The sequence below is a fragment of the Pipistrellus kuhlii genome, unplaced genomic scaffold (assembly GCF_014108245.1).
Source record: "Pipistrellus kuhlii isolate mPipKuh1 unplaced genomic scaffold, mPipKuh1.p scaffold_m20_p_8, whole genome shotgun sequence".
In the NCBI taxonomy this organism is placed as follows: domain Eukaryota; kingdom Metazoa; phylum Chordata; class Mammalia; order Chiroptera; family Vespertilionidae; genus Pipistrellus; species Pipistrellus kuhlii.
In genome coordinates, this window is record NW_023425584.1 from 29628204 (window position 1) to 29645511 (window position 17308).

A 17308-nucleotide genomic window follows, 5' to 3' on the forward strand; every position below is an offset into this window, starting at 1 on the left:
GAAGGCCCCCGCGGCTTCACCAGCCCCGCAGGCAACCCCCGCCGGCCCCCCGCCGCGCCGCTCGGCACGCCTCCCGCCTCTCCCCGGTCCGGGTCCGAGCTTCCTCTCTGTGCGGGGTGGAGCGCGGCTGGCGGCGCTGGGCTTCCCTCCGCTCAGGTCTGACCGCCGGTCCGCGCCTCGGCGCCGGCCTCGGGGCGCCGCACACTCACGGACGCCCGGACGGAGCGGTGGGCGAACGGCCTCGCGGCCGGAGCCGGAGGAGATGAGCGGGTGGGGGAGCTTGGGGGCCTCCCCTGTGCTCGCGGGAGCGGCGGCCGGGGCGAGCCTGGAGGCTCACGTCCGCGAACCGGAGGTTCCAACAGAGCTTCGTGCTGCCTTAGCTGCCAAGTCCTTGGGCAGACCGGCTCACCGGCGACTGCCTAAATCCGGAACCCCGAGCTCTGTGCTGAGGAGCACCACAGGCGCGGCGCACAGGAGGCACTTCACAGATACATGTTGACGGATTTAGATTAAATTTCTGTATCGTTTTTCTGAAGAGGGGCATTTTTAAAGGCATTTTTACATGTGTGTATTCATTAATATTTTATTATCATTTTTTTGCCTTTTGTCTTTCTGAGATGTAATTCACATATAACTTAAAATTCACGTAGTTCAGCGATTCTTAGTATATTCACTTGTATCTGTTTTTAACTAGTCTAAGCAAATTAATAAGAGCAGTTTTGCAGAGGATATAACAATACACTATTTTTTTTAAAGGTGAGTCCATTTAAGTTCAGCTTAGCAGTTACTAGCATTAGTTTGTGGGGTTTAATATATTTTTATTGATTTTAAAGAGGAAGGGAGAGGGAGAAACATCAGTGATGAAAGATTATCATTGATCAGCTGTCTCCTGCATGTACTACATTTTAGCTATATTATGACTAGCTATGGGAAACACGTAACAGGAAGACGAGGGAAATACATGCCATGATCGCTTAGGCCATGACACAGAGGTGGGGCAGGTATTTACCATTCCACATATGATTAAGTATGAAGCTGCGTCCCACATACAATTAAGTCTATAGCTGGGAGCTACATGACCAAGAGCCAAGTTACTTAGGGCCTCATTTTCTCTTCTGTAAAATAGTAGTGCCAATCTCATTAGGCTTTTGTACTTGCCTTTGTAATCTGCCTTTCTCCCTACCACATCAAAGGAACAGAAATCCACGCCGCTGTTCGAAGATTAATGAAACTATATGTAAAACAGTACCTGGCACACACACAGTGATATTCAAGTATTGGTTATTATAAGAAATGGAATTATTAGAGGTTTTTCTCCTATATTTTAAGTGTAGATACATACATATAAAAGTTCAAATCCCAGCTTCATCAACTTACTGTGTGTGTGACCTGGGTGAGTTTTTAAACCTGTGTCTGCGTTTGCTCACTTGTAAAGTGGAAATAATAATGGTACTATTCTGAGCCACAGTTCCCTCCTGCCAGTGACTAGCCCAGCCACAGCTGTCCACAACATTACATAAAGTTTAAAATATCCTATATAATGTGAGAAGATTAGTCTAAAAGTTTCTATTTCCATAAAATTTAGGGTGCCTTGCCAAGATCGGTTTGGCTCAATGGATAGAGCGTCGGCTTGGGGACTGAAGGGTCCCGGGTTCGATTCCAGTCAAGGGCATGTACCTTGGTTGCGGGCATATCCCCAGTAGGGGTTGTGCAAGAGGCAGCTGATCGATGACTCTCATTGATGTTTCTATCTATCTCTCTCCCTTCCTCTCTGTACAAAAATCAATAAAATATATTTTAAAAAAAAATTAGGGTGCCTTATGAAATGAACACAAATAATCGACAGGCTGGTGTGGCTCGGTAGTTGATCATCATCCTATGAACCAGGAGGTTAGGGTTTAATTCCCAGTCAGGGCACATGCCCGGGTTGCTAGCTTGATCCCCAATGTGGGGTGTGCAGCAGGCAGCCAATCAATGATTCCCTCTCATCATTGATGTTTCTCTCTGCTTCTCCCTTCCTCTCTAAAATCAATAAAAATATTTTTAAATAAGTAAATAAAATACAATCAGTATAAAAGTAATGTATCATCATGTTATCAGATGTCATATCTGAATTTAAGGAACCTTTTAAAAACAGCTTTTCAAAAAGTTTGTATAAAAGACATGTTATCTGTTTTCTATATGTGTCCTAAAACTAGACTAGATTAACTTGTGGGCCAGAATAGTGTTTTATATTTCTTTTGGCTATCACTAAACCTAGCACAGTGCTAACATTTTAAGATTCAAATAATGCATGCTGGTTAGATAACTATGACTAAAATTAAGTTATGCTTTAGCACAGAACTGTCACTAAAGAAGATTCAGTTATGATAATATCATTGACTTTCTCCTGATAGCTGCCTTACCCAGAAAAAAACTTAAGCCACTTAAAATTCTTTTAGTGAAATTAGAGGATATTTGACTCTTATTTTCCCATTAATTGCTACTTATAAAGTCATACTTATCAATTCTAGTTTATTCTTTCTGTAACAATACTTTCCTGCTTAAAGTCAGATAGAGAAACTGCAAATGAACAGAAAACCAACCTTTTTAGACATGTAAGGAATCAAGAGTTCTCTAATCTGAAAGTCCTATTTCTGCCTTCCATAGAGTAAGCAGAAATATCATTCTACTCATTATTCCACCAAAATACATCTTCACATTTCAAACGGATTATTCCCTTAAAAAATGGATTATGTTCAAATAGAAAAACAAGAATGGTGAATTCTACTGAATATTTTTACATTTGCTTACTGCAATACGAGTTAAAACACCAGTTTATACTTTTTTTTTTTTTACACATTCAACAGTTTAACAAATGCATGATTCTTTGAAGTTGTAAATCAACTCTTCATTGGAGAAGATGTATGAAATTGCAGCATTAATTTCTGAAATGAAGGATTGAAATTCCTCTTTCCAACTTCCTTCAGTCCATCTCTACTCCACATGTTCCTGCTCTTGTCCTGGAATTAGCCACCGAATGCTCTCAGTTCGAATAGTAGCATACATAATAAAACTAATTAAAAAGAATAAGGAAAATACAAGCAACCAGTCCACGCTTTTTATCAAAGTGCTGGGAAGAGGGCCTATTTGGTCGGCTTGAGTTACCACCACATTTTTCTTGGCTTCTATACCTGCAAGAGAGAACAATTATTTGAAATCAGATAGAAAACACACCCGCTACAGATCTTTCTGAAATATTTTGCATGACATGCAGTCTTAAATACCACTGGTACTATATCTGGGATGGGTTTCATCTGTCGGTGTAATTTGTAACTTGCCTTTCTCCCCACCATATCAAAGGAACAGAAATCCATGCCGCTGTTCCAAGCTAAAACACTAGAATTTCTGTGAGCTCATCAGGGTGTTGTAAGAGTTGTCTTTTGAAACCAAAGTCCAACAAATAACTAGTAAAGCTACTCTCAGGAGTCTAAAGAAGGTTTTCACAAGTAAAGTAATGTTGCCGAAACCGGTTTGCCTCAGTGGATAGAGCGTCAGCCTGCAGATTGAAAGGTCCCAGGTTCGATTCCAGTCAAGGGCATGTACCTTGGTTGTGGGCACATCCCCAGTGGGGGTGGGAGGGTGCAGGAGGCAGCTGATGGATGTTTCTCTCTTATCAATGTTCCTAACTCTATCCCTCTCCATTCCTCTCTGTAAAAAATCAATAATTAAAAAAAAAACAAGTGATGCAAAATACAAAATGCTTCTAAATAAATTTACTAAAAGAATTGTTGGCACAGATAACAACTGGAATCGGTGATTACAGATTTCATTGGTATCCTGGGTTTTCTGGGAGCACTGAATAAAATAGCTCCCTTTCTCCATATCAATCTGAATGACAAGACTTGAAATAGCTAACCACCTGGTAACAAGCCTTCTTCTCCTATGAGGTCACCAAGCCCTTTGCTATTTATTGTTAGATATAAGTAATTACATACAACTTAATATGTAAGGAAGGTATGTTATAATTTGTATTTATTTTCAGGGAATATACTTTAAGAAGGAGATGGATGCTTATTATTGAGATGTTAAAAGCTTTTGAGGAATAGACTTTTCCAATGAAGGAAATTTCTTCCATGTACAAGGCCATCTGGTTTGGCAAATATTAAGAAATTAAAATAGCATCTGCAAATGGATTAATAAGTGGAATACTATACAGTACAAAAAACATAAACATACACAACAATGCAGATGAATCCCATAGATATAAGAGTGAAGTGTTAGCCGGTTTTCCTCAGTGGATAGAGCATCAGCCTGTGCAGACTGAAAGGTCCCGGGTTGGATTCTGGTCAAGGGCACATGCCTGGGTTGCAGGCTCAATTCCCAGTAGGGGCACACAGGAGGCAGCTGATCAATGATCCTCATCATTGATATTTCAATCTCTCTTACTCTCTGAAATCAATTTTTAAAAAAAAAATTTTTAAGTGAGTGAAATGAGCCAGATACAATCTAGTCTCTGTCTCCATTAATATAAAGTTCAACAACAGGTAACAGTAGTCTGTGGTGCTGAGAGTCAAGATGGTGGTCATCCCTGAAGAGGGCAGGAGCAGCAGTGCTAAAGCGGGGCTGGTACTATTCTCTTTCTGGATCGGAGTATTGTTACCCACGGTGTTCGCTTTGTGAAAATTCACCACCCAGTTCACTACTGACTGATGCATATTTTTGTGTAAATATTACACTCAAATGAAAAATGGATTTAAAGAGGTATCTACAGGTGTATGATATGTGAATTCTATCTCAAAGTCCTTTTTTATTTTCTTTTTTAAGTATATTTTTATTGATTTCAGAAAGGAAGGGAGAGGGGGAGAGAGATAGAAATATCAATATTAATGAGAATCATTAATAGCTGCTTCCTGCACGCCCCCTACTCAGGATTGATCCTGCAATATGAGCATATGACCTTGACCAGAAATGAACCCTGGACCCTTCAGTCCACAGGCCCAACATTCTTTTTTTTTTTTTTTAAGTTAATTTGGGACAAATGGGGGCCAGGCAGGAGTCAACCTCTAGTGGGAAGGCTCTGGCCTTGCTATCCCTTTTATTGAGGCTGCTATGGATTACACCCATTATCCTTAAGCAGCTTTGGACACAGGCCAACATTCTATCCAATGAGCCAAACCAGCTAGTATTGTCCTTAAAAAAAAAAAAACAAAAAAAAAACTTTTAAGCATATTAAAATTACCTATTCATGTTATGCTTATTACTGATTGAGAGACATTTAATAGGCACATACAAGTTTATTAGAATTTTTACATCTCAAAGCAATCTTGAATCCTTCACTTAAGGATGATAGCAGATCAGAACCCACAGAAGGCACATACCCCCAGGAATAAAAAATCTTCTACAGCTTATTACTCCTACATACCTGTCTGGTTAAAAATGAAGATTTTCAGTGTTTCCAGTGTTCTGTCTGTATGATTAAATCTAGCCATTGGTTTAGCTCCTTGAAATAACAAGATGTTAGGAACAGCTACAGTGCCAAACCTGGTGGAAAGGCTACAAGAAAAGGACAGAAAACTGATTAACATGGGCTTTCTCACACAGTTACCATATGAGAATGGATGGCAATAAATGAGATAGGATCGGTCTTATATGGAGGTTTCTGATACTCAAACTCCAGACGTCATAGTTGTTCTGCCCACCTTCCTTATGTGTCACAGTTGGGGGCATTTCTGTTCTGCTGAGGTGCTTTCTATTACAATATGGAACTACACGTGACACAGTTACTCCACTATGTAAGTTCCTAACTGCCAGGTCAAAGATTCTAACTCACGGACAAAAACACACTGTCAATTTACTTGACAAAGACATTTCACACTCTCCAGAATGCCCACCTCCATCTCTCATAAAGGATTCAACTTCTGGTAAGCAATTAGTTTGGGAAAGTTGGCACAAAGGAATCTATGATCTAACAAACACACCAGGAAGTTCACAATTAGGGCAAGATGCTTGGGAAGTAACATGACCTGAGTGGTTTTGTTTCACCTTTTCATAATACAAAGTAATGGTATGAGCTCCAAACATTCTGGGTTCAAGGCTCAGTTCTGTTTGTGAATCAAGTAATCTGTGTAACCTGCAAACTATTACACCTCTTTAAACTTCAGTTTTTCCCATTAGTAATATTGGATAATCAGGATTTTTTCTTTTGTAAACATGCTTTAACTTAAATATTAATATATGAGACAAACGCACGTCCCACACTGCCATATACAATAATAACAAGTATCTTTTATTCTTGAGAAGGATGCATGGAAATGAAGGAACAAAGCAGATGATAAAAGCCTGCAGGGAAGGGGGTGCGGAGAGGGAAGGGGGGGAGTTAGGGATCACAGTACTGCAGGTGATAGAGCCAGCCCTGCCAGCCTGGAGGCAGTGGAGGGCCCGGTCAAAGCTGGATGTTGACCTGGACTGTCCTTCCTGTCAATCTGTTCTCCTAGGCTAGGCCACTTAGATATTTCCCTGAAGCCCTTGTGAGAATTACTAATTTGTTGGACAATTTCTTTCTTCATAGTCAGTTTAAGGTAAACACTGACAGTTACCTACACCAAAAATCAATGGAGCACAAATTAACCAAGTTTTATTCAACTTCAATTTCACACCAACTAGACCTTCATCCAGCTTTGCCAAATCCTTTCACATACAACACTTCCTTGTGACCTGCTAAAGAACATGTGATTTAGAGGATGAGGAGCATGCAGTTTATAACCCAAGCATAGTCACAGCATAGGGGATGTATATACTATCTGAACAATGTTTTCGGTAACTTATCTTATTGAAGATTTAAAAAAGACACCCACTAAACAAGATGAAAAACTAAAACAATGGTAAATGTCATTTTAAAAAGCTAATTATTGAAAGTCTACTAAGACATATTTAGGCAAAAATAAACGTAAGAGAAGAAAAAGGACAAAAAATCCTAAGTAGAACAAAACGGGAGTGCCGAGAGTTAAGCTGTCAAGGTGGGGACCTAAACTGTGGATGAAAGTCACAGAGGAAGATCATACTTGTGACTGATTTTGCTAATTCATTCTGGCCAGGATGCTAGGAAGCCCTCCGGCCCTTGCACTGCCACCTCACAGAGCTGTTCTCCTTCCTCAAAAGGGACCTCCATAAAGTGAGCCATCAAGTTCCTCAGTCAGTCTGCATCCCTCACTCCTCACTCCCACTTGCCTTTCCCTTCCTTCAATCCCTCTAAAAAGCTCATGTTACCTCCTCTGCATTTCACTTAATTACCACCTCCAAACAACTGCCACCAGTCGTCCCAAAGGATGATTTGGGAGGAGACAGAAATGGAAACCCAACGAAGGGAAGATACCTGCTATGCTGAGATGCGTCCAGGGCCAAAAAATGAAGAGCTGGAAATGCCCGGGGCAGAGAATTAAAGTGAGGGGCCAAGCTGGCAGAAAACCGGCACCAAGGGGTATAAAACAGGACTAGCGTGCAGTCACTACCATTGGGGTTGAGGAAATCCATAAGGTCCTATGGTAAAAGAAACAAGTGTTACAGTCAGCAATAAATGTACATTTTTCTGGGAGGATACCCAAGTACGGGGGGGGGAATTGTAATATATCTCCATAAAACCTTTTGGATTTTGAATCATGCATTCATCAATCAGCAGAAAAGTACTATCAAATAACAAGTTACACACTTTCCTTTAAGCTTTCTCAACATTACTATATAGAGCAATTTTCATAATGTAGCCAAATACTAGGTACTCACAGGGTATAGGCCACTGTCCCAACCTTTGATTGGGCATCTCGCACAATCTAATGGCATTATTAAAAGCACTGTGGTCTCAGACCCAAACTATCATCCCAGCAGATCCCAGTCTGTACTGAGCAGCTGTATCAACGTATTTGGTCAAAGGTAGTTCAAGTCAAAAGTGCACCATCCCTGCCACCGCCCGAACTCAGACTGTTTAATAAACTGCTCCCTCCTGGTGGTGTGTGTGGCACCTATGAGACAAGCCCCACAGAGCTCAGGCATGGGGAGGGTCTGAAGCCAGCACTGACCCTGCACTTGGAGGGGCTATGTGTGTGCAACATACCATACATGCCCTCATTTAAAAGAAGCCCTATCTGTTTGGTTCACGGTCAGAGCTTTGGCCTGCAGACTAAAGGGTTGTGGGTTTGATTCCAGTCAAGAGCACGTACTCTAGTTGCAGGCTTGATCCCTGGCCCCGATTGGGGCACATGCAAGAGGCAAACCAGTTGATATATCACTCTGATATCGGTGCTGTCTCTCCCCCTTCCCTTTCACTCACTCTAAAAATCAATGGGGAAAAATAGCCTTAGGTGAGGATTAAAAACAAGGAAAAAAGAAGCAATCATAGTCCTGGCTCTGGCTGGTTGGAGTTTCGTCCCCATACACCAAAGAGGTTTCAGGTTCAATTCCCAGTCAGAGCACATTCCTAGGTGCAGGTTCCATTCCCGTTCAGGGCACAGATGAGGCAATGGGTTGGTGTTTCTCTCTCACACCAATACTTCCTCTCTCTCTCTCAAATCAATGAATATATCCTCAGGTTAGTATAAAAAAAAAAAAGCAGCAGCAATAATCAGAGCTTTCAGAGCTCAGACTTCTCTGCATTCATGCTGCCATCTGACATAAAGTCATCCTACAGAAACTATCCCACAGAAAGCTATCAGGCTTTATCACAGGATTTTCTTTGGAATCACCATTTATCTAACTAGCTGGAAAAACATGGCTGGGTTTGGGACAATTGTTTCAGCAGTCAAGAGTAAACAATGGATTCACATTCTTTGAAGGAAAAAACTTTCCTCAATATAACATTTTTCCAAGGGGCATCACTAATCTAAACCATGCTAAGTTACAATTTGAACAACTCAGATTATTTTTTATAATTCAGATTTTTTTTTAAGAGAGAGAGAGAAGGAAGAGGGAGAGACAGAGAGAAATATCCATGAGAGAGAAACATTGATCAGCTAGCTGCCTCCTGGGGATCAAGCCTGCAACCTGGGCATGTGTCCGTGAATCGAACCCTGACCTTCCAGCTCACGGTAGACGCTCAACCACTGAGACAGACTGGCCAGGCTATAATTCAGACTTTGTAAGCGGCTTCTGTTATGATTCTGATGTCTACTGGGTTTTTTATCATGATGACTGGTGGTGAGACTAGTACTCCAAGGATGATTACGTTGAAGTAGGCTAAAAGCATAGTGGACACAAGTTATATCCATTCTCACTGATGCAGCCACTGAAGACTATCCTACTTACAATATGATCAAGATTGCCACCTGAAAGTTGATAGTCTTGGATCAAAAAATCAAATGTGCAAAAAATAAAACTAAAATAAAAAAGAGATGTGCCAAAAAGAACAGTAGTAAGTCACTTTTTCTTACCTGGGACATATTTAAAATTTTCAGGGTGAAATTCTCCAGCCCGGTAACGTTTCTCTCCTCACAGCTGACCTTGGGGAATTTCTGGCTGTCCGTGTGATTGGAGTCCTCGGTGGGGGCCAGGTCAGTTTCCACTGCTTCTGGCTCCGTGTAATGCTGCAGGTAATCCACCTCTTCTCTGTCCGGGAAGGCGTCTCCGTCGCTGTCCAGAGAAAAGAGGCTCTCTGGGAGGTGGCATGGTGAGTCTTCCTCCCTTCCAGCCGCACAGGTGCCGATGCTGGGCTCCGAGCTCCGTTTGTCATCGGCTTCCCCGGGAATCACAGACAGCATCACCATGTGGTTGCCCTCGCTGTCCAGCCCCAGCACTGCATCGGCTTCTTCTGCTGACGTGTCCAGGACCACTGGGCCACGTGAAGGCTCCTCTTCACTCATGTACACAGTCCCCATCTGGAGAGCAGGGTCCGGCTGCTCCTCCCCTGACCATATGTGACCACTTTTCTCTGCAACTAAACATGCCAGCATGCTCACGGTCACATCTAACTTCCAAAAAAATGAGCCCCAAGAGTTACAGTTCTCCTCAAATATGAAATTTCCCCTACAGAGAAAAAAGCTGTCCTTCCCATTCATTCAGCAAATGAAAAACATTCTGCTTTCTGGCTAAGATAGAGTAACAAGACCACATATACACTCCCTCCTAAAGCAACCCAAAGAACAGTCAAATATGTGAAACCGCTGTTTCAGAAAACCAGTTATTAGGCAAAAAAGGACAGTGACCCCTGAGAAACAGGAAGCAAATGAGGAGAGCACTGCGGCTGATCTAGCTTACTGCCTAAAAGTACCCACTACGGCTCGGGGAGGGGGGACGCAGGCAGAGCCCAGCAGACTCAATGAGTTGAGGAAATGGAGCTGAAAGCAGGAAACCTGGGAAGGTAAGAGTTTGCAGAAGAGAACACTGGAGATGGGAGACCTTCACAGCATGAACTCTGGAAATCTGCAGAGGGGGCCCTTAAGTATACTACTGGTCAGCACATGCATGTGACTAAACTACCCAAAGCCAGAGAAAGAACCACCCAAAAGTATTAGAGGCAATAGTACCTAACACTCACACTTTTTCAGGCATACAAAAGATGAAAGAATCCCTCACCAGCAGATCCGCATGACAAGAATTTTAAAGGAACTCCTTCAGGCAGAAGAAAAATGATACTGAATGGAAATATGGACCCACACACAAGAATGAGGAGCACCAGAAATAGTAGCTACATGGATAAATACACACAATTCTTTCTGAAAGTCTAGCTAAGAAAGCGGACAAGAAATAAGGGGTAGTTGCTATGGGCAGGCAAGGGACTAAGGGAGGTTTCTATTTTGGTTTTTAGGACATTGGAGAAACTTAAGGATGTATAAAGCTGATGGGAAAGCATGTAAGAAGGAAGAGGTGACAATATAGGTTAGATATAGCAGTGTACAGGTCTTGACAGAAGGGGCTCAGTGCCTGGGCAGGGAACTCTGCAAATTTGGTATAAATTTATCTAACCACTATGCAGTACACCTGAAACTAATCCTATAATAATAAAGAGCTAATATGCTAATTAGACCAAACAGCAGAAAGACCCTCTGGATGAAGCCGGACTGCGAAGGCTAAGCCCCTTGCACAAATTTCATGCATCAGGTCTCTAGTACAAAATAATTGAATGTAAACTGTAATGGAAAAATAAAATAAATAAAAAGCCTCAGATTTTCTGCCATCCTGAAAAGAAACAGGCTGGTGAAGGTTCCTAGGTCCTCACCCCATTCACAGCCTGGCCATGATGACCAATGACCCACCCATGGCTGGTGTTATCCTCGGGTCTACATGAATATGGCCCTGACTGCAGGTAGACTCATTAAATGCAAAAATGCAAGTCAGTCCCCTGAATCAGCCAAGAAACAGAAAGCACATTCAATTTGGGCAATTCAAGGAGAACTTAATAAAAGGGGACTACCAACAAGTGGGCTGGGTGTAGAGAAAACAAAAACAATGAAAGGTACGCCAGGGCCAATAACAGCAGAGGGCAAGCCAGTTACCACTGATCAGTCTTAAAATGCCAGAGGCGAGCCATAACTGATTTGGCTCAGTGGTAGAGCATCAGCCTGCGGACTGAAGGGTCCAGGGTTTGATTCCGGTCAATGGCATGTAATCAGTTGCAGGCTTGATCCCTGGCCCGTGAGGGCGCATATGGGAAGGCAACCAATCAATGTGTCTCTCTCACATGGATGTTTCTCTCTGTCTCTCCCCTCCCTTTCATTCCCTCTAAGAATCAATGGGAAAATATCCTCACGTGAGGATTAACAACAACAAAAGAGGCCAGAAGCGGAGGGACACAGCCAACCTGTGACAACCACTGAAGGAGGGAGCTAAGAGAATCAATACCCTGACCTCTCTCCCCCCTCATTCTAACCCAAAGGGAGCAAGAAGGCGGGAGAGACCTTTTTGTTACTCTATAGTAGCAGGGCAGCTACTCAAGGTCCAGAGCAGGATGGAGAAGGCTCGAGAACGATCTGGGAGACATACGAGACACCCAGCGCAGTTGTCCCCTCTTTGAGGCTGAGGGTTGAGTGTAGTGACAGAGGGTAGGACAGAGATTTGACTGTGCAATCAGGCAGACTGGGGCTTCCATCGTGCCTCCTCAACTCTGGCCGACTTTCGAAAAAGTCTGATTGATGCTGAGTCTCAGCTCACTCATCTATAGCACCGTGAGGACAGCATCTACGGTACTTCACAAGCATTTAAAGATGAAATAAGACGATGCCCATCGAGCCCTGAAGCACAGCACCAGGCACGTAGTGAGAGCTTTCGTTGATAGTAATTCCTTCTTCTTCAGCCTCCAAGAGGGGACATCTCCCTGATCAGCAAGGACCTTGACACCCAGGGAAAGGAAAGACCTGCCCGTCCCTGTTTGGAATGAACAAGCGAAGCCGCATAAAGGAGTGGAGGGGAAAGCAGTGAGAGGAAGGCTTCCGCGCCGGGACCAGCCATCCTGGGAGCGGCTGCCCTCCCACCATCCCCACCGGGGAGCCCTGAGCTCACGCCGGGCCGGCAGCGGGCCACCCTGCGGGGGTCTCCTGTGTCTGCCATCTGCCCTCACACAGGCACCAGAGCACACGGACCTTCTTAGGAAAGCGCTCGAGCAGGGAGCAAAGCAAAGCGTGGGCTTTGCAAGTCAGCCCGGCACTGCCGTTTTCCAGAAGCGCAGACCGGCAGTCACCCGGCCTCTCTGAAAGGAGGATGCGAGGGACGCCCAGCTCCCAGGGTCGGCGAGAGAGGAGGACGAAAGGGCTGCGCACACCCCCGGCTCCTGTGAAGGGCAGCTCAGCTGCCGGCTGTTCGTGATCATTATTAGCATTAATAACGAAGCGCCCGCCACAATAACAAAGCCTCAGTGACCGTAAACGCTGGGCACGGTCCCTCCCCGCCCACAGCCTCTGCTGAGGTCGCTGACCGTGGCGGGGCTCCCCGGCCTCCCGCTCCGCCGGGCCTCCCACCGCGGACCGCAGCCGGTCACCGAGGGGCTGTGGGGGGAGGAGGGGGGGACAACGCGGAGAGAAGAGCCGGCAAGACCATCGTCCGGGCGGGCCGCAGCCTCCCGCCCCCGCCCCGGCCCAGCCCGCACTCACCTCCCTGGCCGCGGGCAGGAGGCCCCAGCACCCACAGCAGCACCTGCCACCAGCCGAGGAGCCTCATGGCGCGGGGCGGCGGCCGGACCACCGCCCAGGCCGAAGGGCAACCGGCGCTCGGCTACGGGAGATGTGGTTCCCCGCCGGAGGAAAGACGGGAACGGACAGGCTGGGAGCGCATGCGCAAACGCGCCGCCATCTTGGAAACGGGCAGCCGCCGCGGACGCCATCTTGGTGTCGGGCGGCTCGCCTCTGGCTTGGGGCGGGCGCCGTGGTTTCAGGGTCTTTAAAGGGAGCCAAGCACCGATGTTCCAAGTTATGAACTTTCCTGAACCCCCAGCTCTGGGCGGGGTTCCAGCAGAGACCTGGGGCCCCTCAGAGTGCCTTCTCCTCCCAGAGGAAGTCCTTGCTCAGGGCAGGAGGTTTGGGTTGGTTTTTGTGGTGTAAAAAAAAAGTCCTAACCTGTGGAGAATTTTTCTGAGTTTATTTGACCCACATTGACAATAATTGCTGGGAAGCAAAAAGTCTCAGCAGATTTAGAAAAGGCTGGGGAGGGGGTGGGGGAGAGGGGGGGCAGAGGCTCTGGGAATGGCAGACAGCTTATTTTATACATTAAAATAAAAGGAGGAGAGGTAAGCGAGGGTTATAGGAAAGGCATTGGCAGATTAGGGAGGTGGGAGAAAGCAGAGTTGGTAAATCTGAGGCTGGATAAAGAGTAAAAGGGAGAGACAGCACAGAGCTGGTGCGTGGAAAACAAGGTAACATAAGGGGGTGATGTGGTCTCTGCTCTGGGGGCGTCTTTTTCACGTAGGCCTGGGTCCTGGAGGAAGGGAAGCCACCTGGAGCATAAAGCCAGGGCCGAGAATGAAGAAAGATGGATGGGAAGGGGAGGGGTTCAATGAGGGGCAGGTCTGTGCGTTCCAGAGAAAAGCCACAGAGCGGGGAAGCTAGGAATATTCTCTGAGACAGGATGAGCCTCCTTGTCAGCAGTTAGAGGGGAAGGTCTCCTAAAAAAAGAATACAGCAAGTTTAGAGCAGAGTGGAGAGTGCAGCTTTCAAACTTATTTTAAGAGGGTGGGAAATAGAAATAGATTTCAAAGACCTTTATATGAAGGTGTTGGTAAATATAGCAACATTAAAAGGAACCTGGGCTTTATGGCCATGTGGTGAATTCCATCTCCAACATTTATAAAAGTATATGGTCGGTCAGGTTTGTAACTTTTCTCAAAGTTCTTCATCTGTAAAATGAGGACGAAACTACAGTTCTGGGATTAAATGAGATGTAACGTGATGAGCACAGTTCCTGATGCACAGTAAGCACTTCAAAATGGTAGCCCGTGACAGATTGTCAGGCCAGAAAGATGCATCACCAATGTGACCCCATGGGTGAATGTTATATTCTAAATAGGCTGCCATGGTTTTGCTACAATAAATTCTCAAGCAGGTCCAGTAGTATGAGACAATGCATTGATCACTAGTCATTTGACTACCTCCCTCACCCCCAACAGTGTACATTTAATAACAAACTTTTCCTTCTTTAAATTATTCTCTCCCTGTACCCTCCTCTACACCCACTTTGAAGGTGCATGAAAAGCCAAAGGATAGAGGATTAAGGGGATTTAGGATTAATGAAAAGGAGGCTGATATGACTCATCTGGACATTCCAACATGGATGCCCCATAATTATGACTTCTTCCTTTTTATTATGACCTTTCCCTACCTGTGCTTGTGCTTTGGCTATTTGTTTGGAGAGACAAACATTGGCAGATGTTGGAATTGTTGTTTAATGACAATAAATGCAGCCAAGACAGAATGCACATTTGACTTTCTCACCACCAGGTGGCACATGCACTTATTTTTGATGAGAAAATTGCTTTCAAGCTTGTCTCGAAACTGGTTTTATTTTCATGGGATTTTTTTTTTGTGGGGGGGGGGGGAGTAGAGTTGACATTATCCTCTTCCTTTGGCTGACATGAAATCTATGCACCAACATCACAGCACCTGGGATTGTTCACATAGGATCTGATAACTATTGGAATTGTTATGCACAACTACACATCTGCACTGTTAAATTTGTTCCCCCCTTTAAAAAAAATTATTCGTCTGAGGATATTTCTTCATTAATTTTTAGAGAGAATGGGAAAGGGGGGGTGGAGAGAGAGAAGCAAGGATGTGAGAGACACGTTCATTGGTAGCCCTGAACCCGTGACCCTTTGGTCTGCATGCTGACATTCCAACCACTGAGACAAACCGGCCAGGGCATGTTTTGTTTTGTTTTTCCTTTATTAATTAAGGTATTACATATGTGTCCTTACCTCCTTTAATCCCCCACATCCCCTCCCTCATGTCCTCACCCCCCTGGTGTCTGTGTTCATTGGTTAGGCTATATGCATGCATACAAGTCCTTTGGTTAATAGAATAGATAATTTCATTTTATTTTGTATGAATCTTAAGAGAATATTTCGATTAATTTAATAAATCAGTACTTTGGGCATATATTCACAGTTTTATTCCACGCTCCTTTCCCATTCTTATCATTTAAATGTCATATTTTGATGAACTTCACTTGACCCAATGCACTCATTATTATTTCATCAATACTGGGTATTCTTGGAGCTATAACAAAAGGAGATTATCCTGAGCGCCTTCAATAATTCAGTATTACCCGCCCCCCCAAAATTGATTCTTGTATGTGCCCTGACCAGGGATTGAACCTGCAACCTTGGCATATTAGGACGACGCTCTTTCCAATTGAGCTACCTGGCCAGGACAAGGCTTTTTTTATATTATGGTATACAATCAGTTACTCATTTCAAGTGAAATCACAGTTAATACTTTTGTAATAGCTTATGTAAATAAACATTAGATTTCAATAAATTAATTTTATTTAAAAGCTAGTAAGGATCCTATTGGGAGAGGTTTAAGATACAAAAGAAAGGCTAATCTCTGAGAAGTGGGGGAAGAGATCCAGAGGGGGGAAACTTGAGACAGAGAACTAGGTATCTCTTCCATTGGAACAGGAGGGAAGGATGGGTGCAGATAAGTAATTTTCTCCGTGAAGAGGAAAAGTGGTCTGCTGAGAGCTAGTAAATGAAACTTTTGGTGTATTGGACAACGCTGCAACCAACTAAGCCACACCAGCCAGGGCAAAAAATTAAATAAATAACATTTTTTAATATGCTAATATGCCGTTGTAGATCCTTTCAATTTCTGTATTTTGTAAAATAGTAATTTTATAAAATAGAGGACATGCTTCTAAACCCCAACCTAAAGTTCAAGACAGAGCACACTGCTTCCCTAAATTGCTTTGCTAAGTCATAAGACCTTTTTGCAAGTCTGGAACATCTTGTCATACCATCTTAATATATTAGGACAGTGGTTGGCAAACTGCGGCTCGCGAGCCACATGCAGCTCTTTGGCCCCTTGAGTGTGGCTCTTCCACAAAATACTTTGGCCTGGACGAGTCCATTTTGAAGTTTAAAAAATTTGGTTCTCAAAAGAAATTTCAATCATTGTACTGTTGATTTTTGGCTGTTGACTAATGAGTTTGCCAACCACTGTACTAGGATTATGTCAAAATAAGTAAGGAGCCAAACTGGCTCCTATTAGCTAAAGATAGAACAATTTGAGCATAAAAATAAGTAATTTCAATATCCAGAGGTAAATCACCTTAGAATCCATGAGTTCATACTGATATAAAAAAAATTTTTTCATTGCCTTTGGAAGATGATGGTAGAACCAATTCATTCAGAAAACTGGTAGATAAAAGGAACAATAGAATTTAAAACTGCCATTTTGCAGCCACCAATGAAATAAAGAAGCTAAGCCAAGATGATTAAAGACTACAGTGATGGTTAATGTTATGTATAAATTTTTAAAATATATATATTTTATTGATTTTTTACAGAGAGGAAGGGAGAGGGATAGAGAGCTAGAAACATCGATGAGAGAGAAACATCGACCAGCTGCCTCCTGCACACCCCCTAACGGGGATGTGCCTGCAACCAAGGTACATGATCCTGACCGGAATCGAACCTGGGACCTTTCAGTCAGCAGGCTGACGCTCTATCCAGAGCAAAACTGGTTTCGCCATGTTATGTGTAAATTTAAATGAGCTAAAGGGATGCCCAGATAGCTGGTAAAACATTATTTCGGGGTATGTCTGTAAGGATGTCTCAAAATCCAATACCCATTCATGATTTAAAAAACACAATTTTTTAGAGAGAGTGGAAGGGGATGGTGGTGGGGGTGTGAGAGAG

General features: G+C 43.8%; 1 protein-coding gene across 1 annotated transcript; it reads right to left on the reverse strand.

The window, feature by feature from the left end:
• Positions 1–2497: 2497 nt before the first annotated feature.
• TXNDC15 (thioredoxin domain containing 15) lies at positions 2498–13326 on the reverse strand. Its single transcript, XM_036423813.2, is given in 7 exon segments — positions 2498–3173; positions 5405–5535; positions 7355–7518; positions 9399–9901; positions 13050–13133; positions 13136–13178; positions 13180–13326. Coding segments are annotated over 7 exon segments (1191 nt in total). The 5' UTR covers positions 13249–13326; the 3' UTR covers positions 2498–2976.
• Between the last annotated feature and the right edge of the window lie 3982 nt (positions 13327–17308).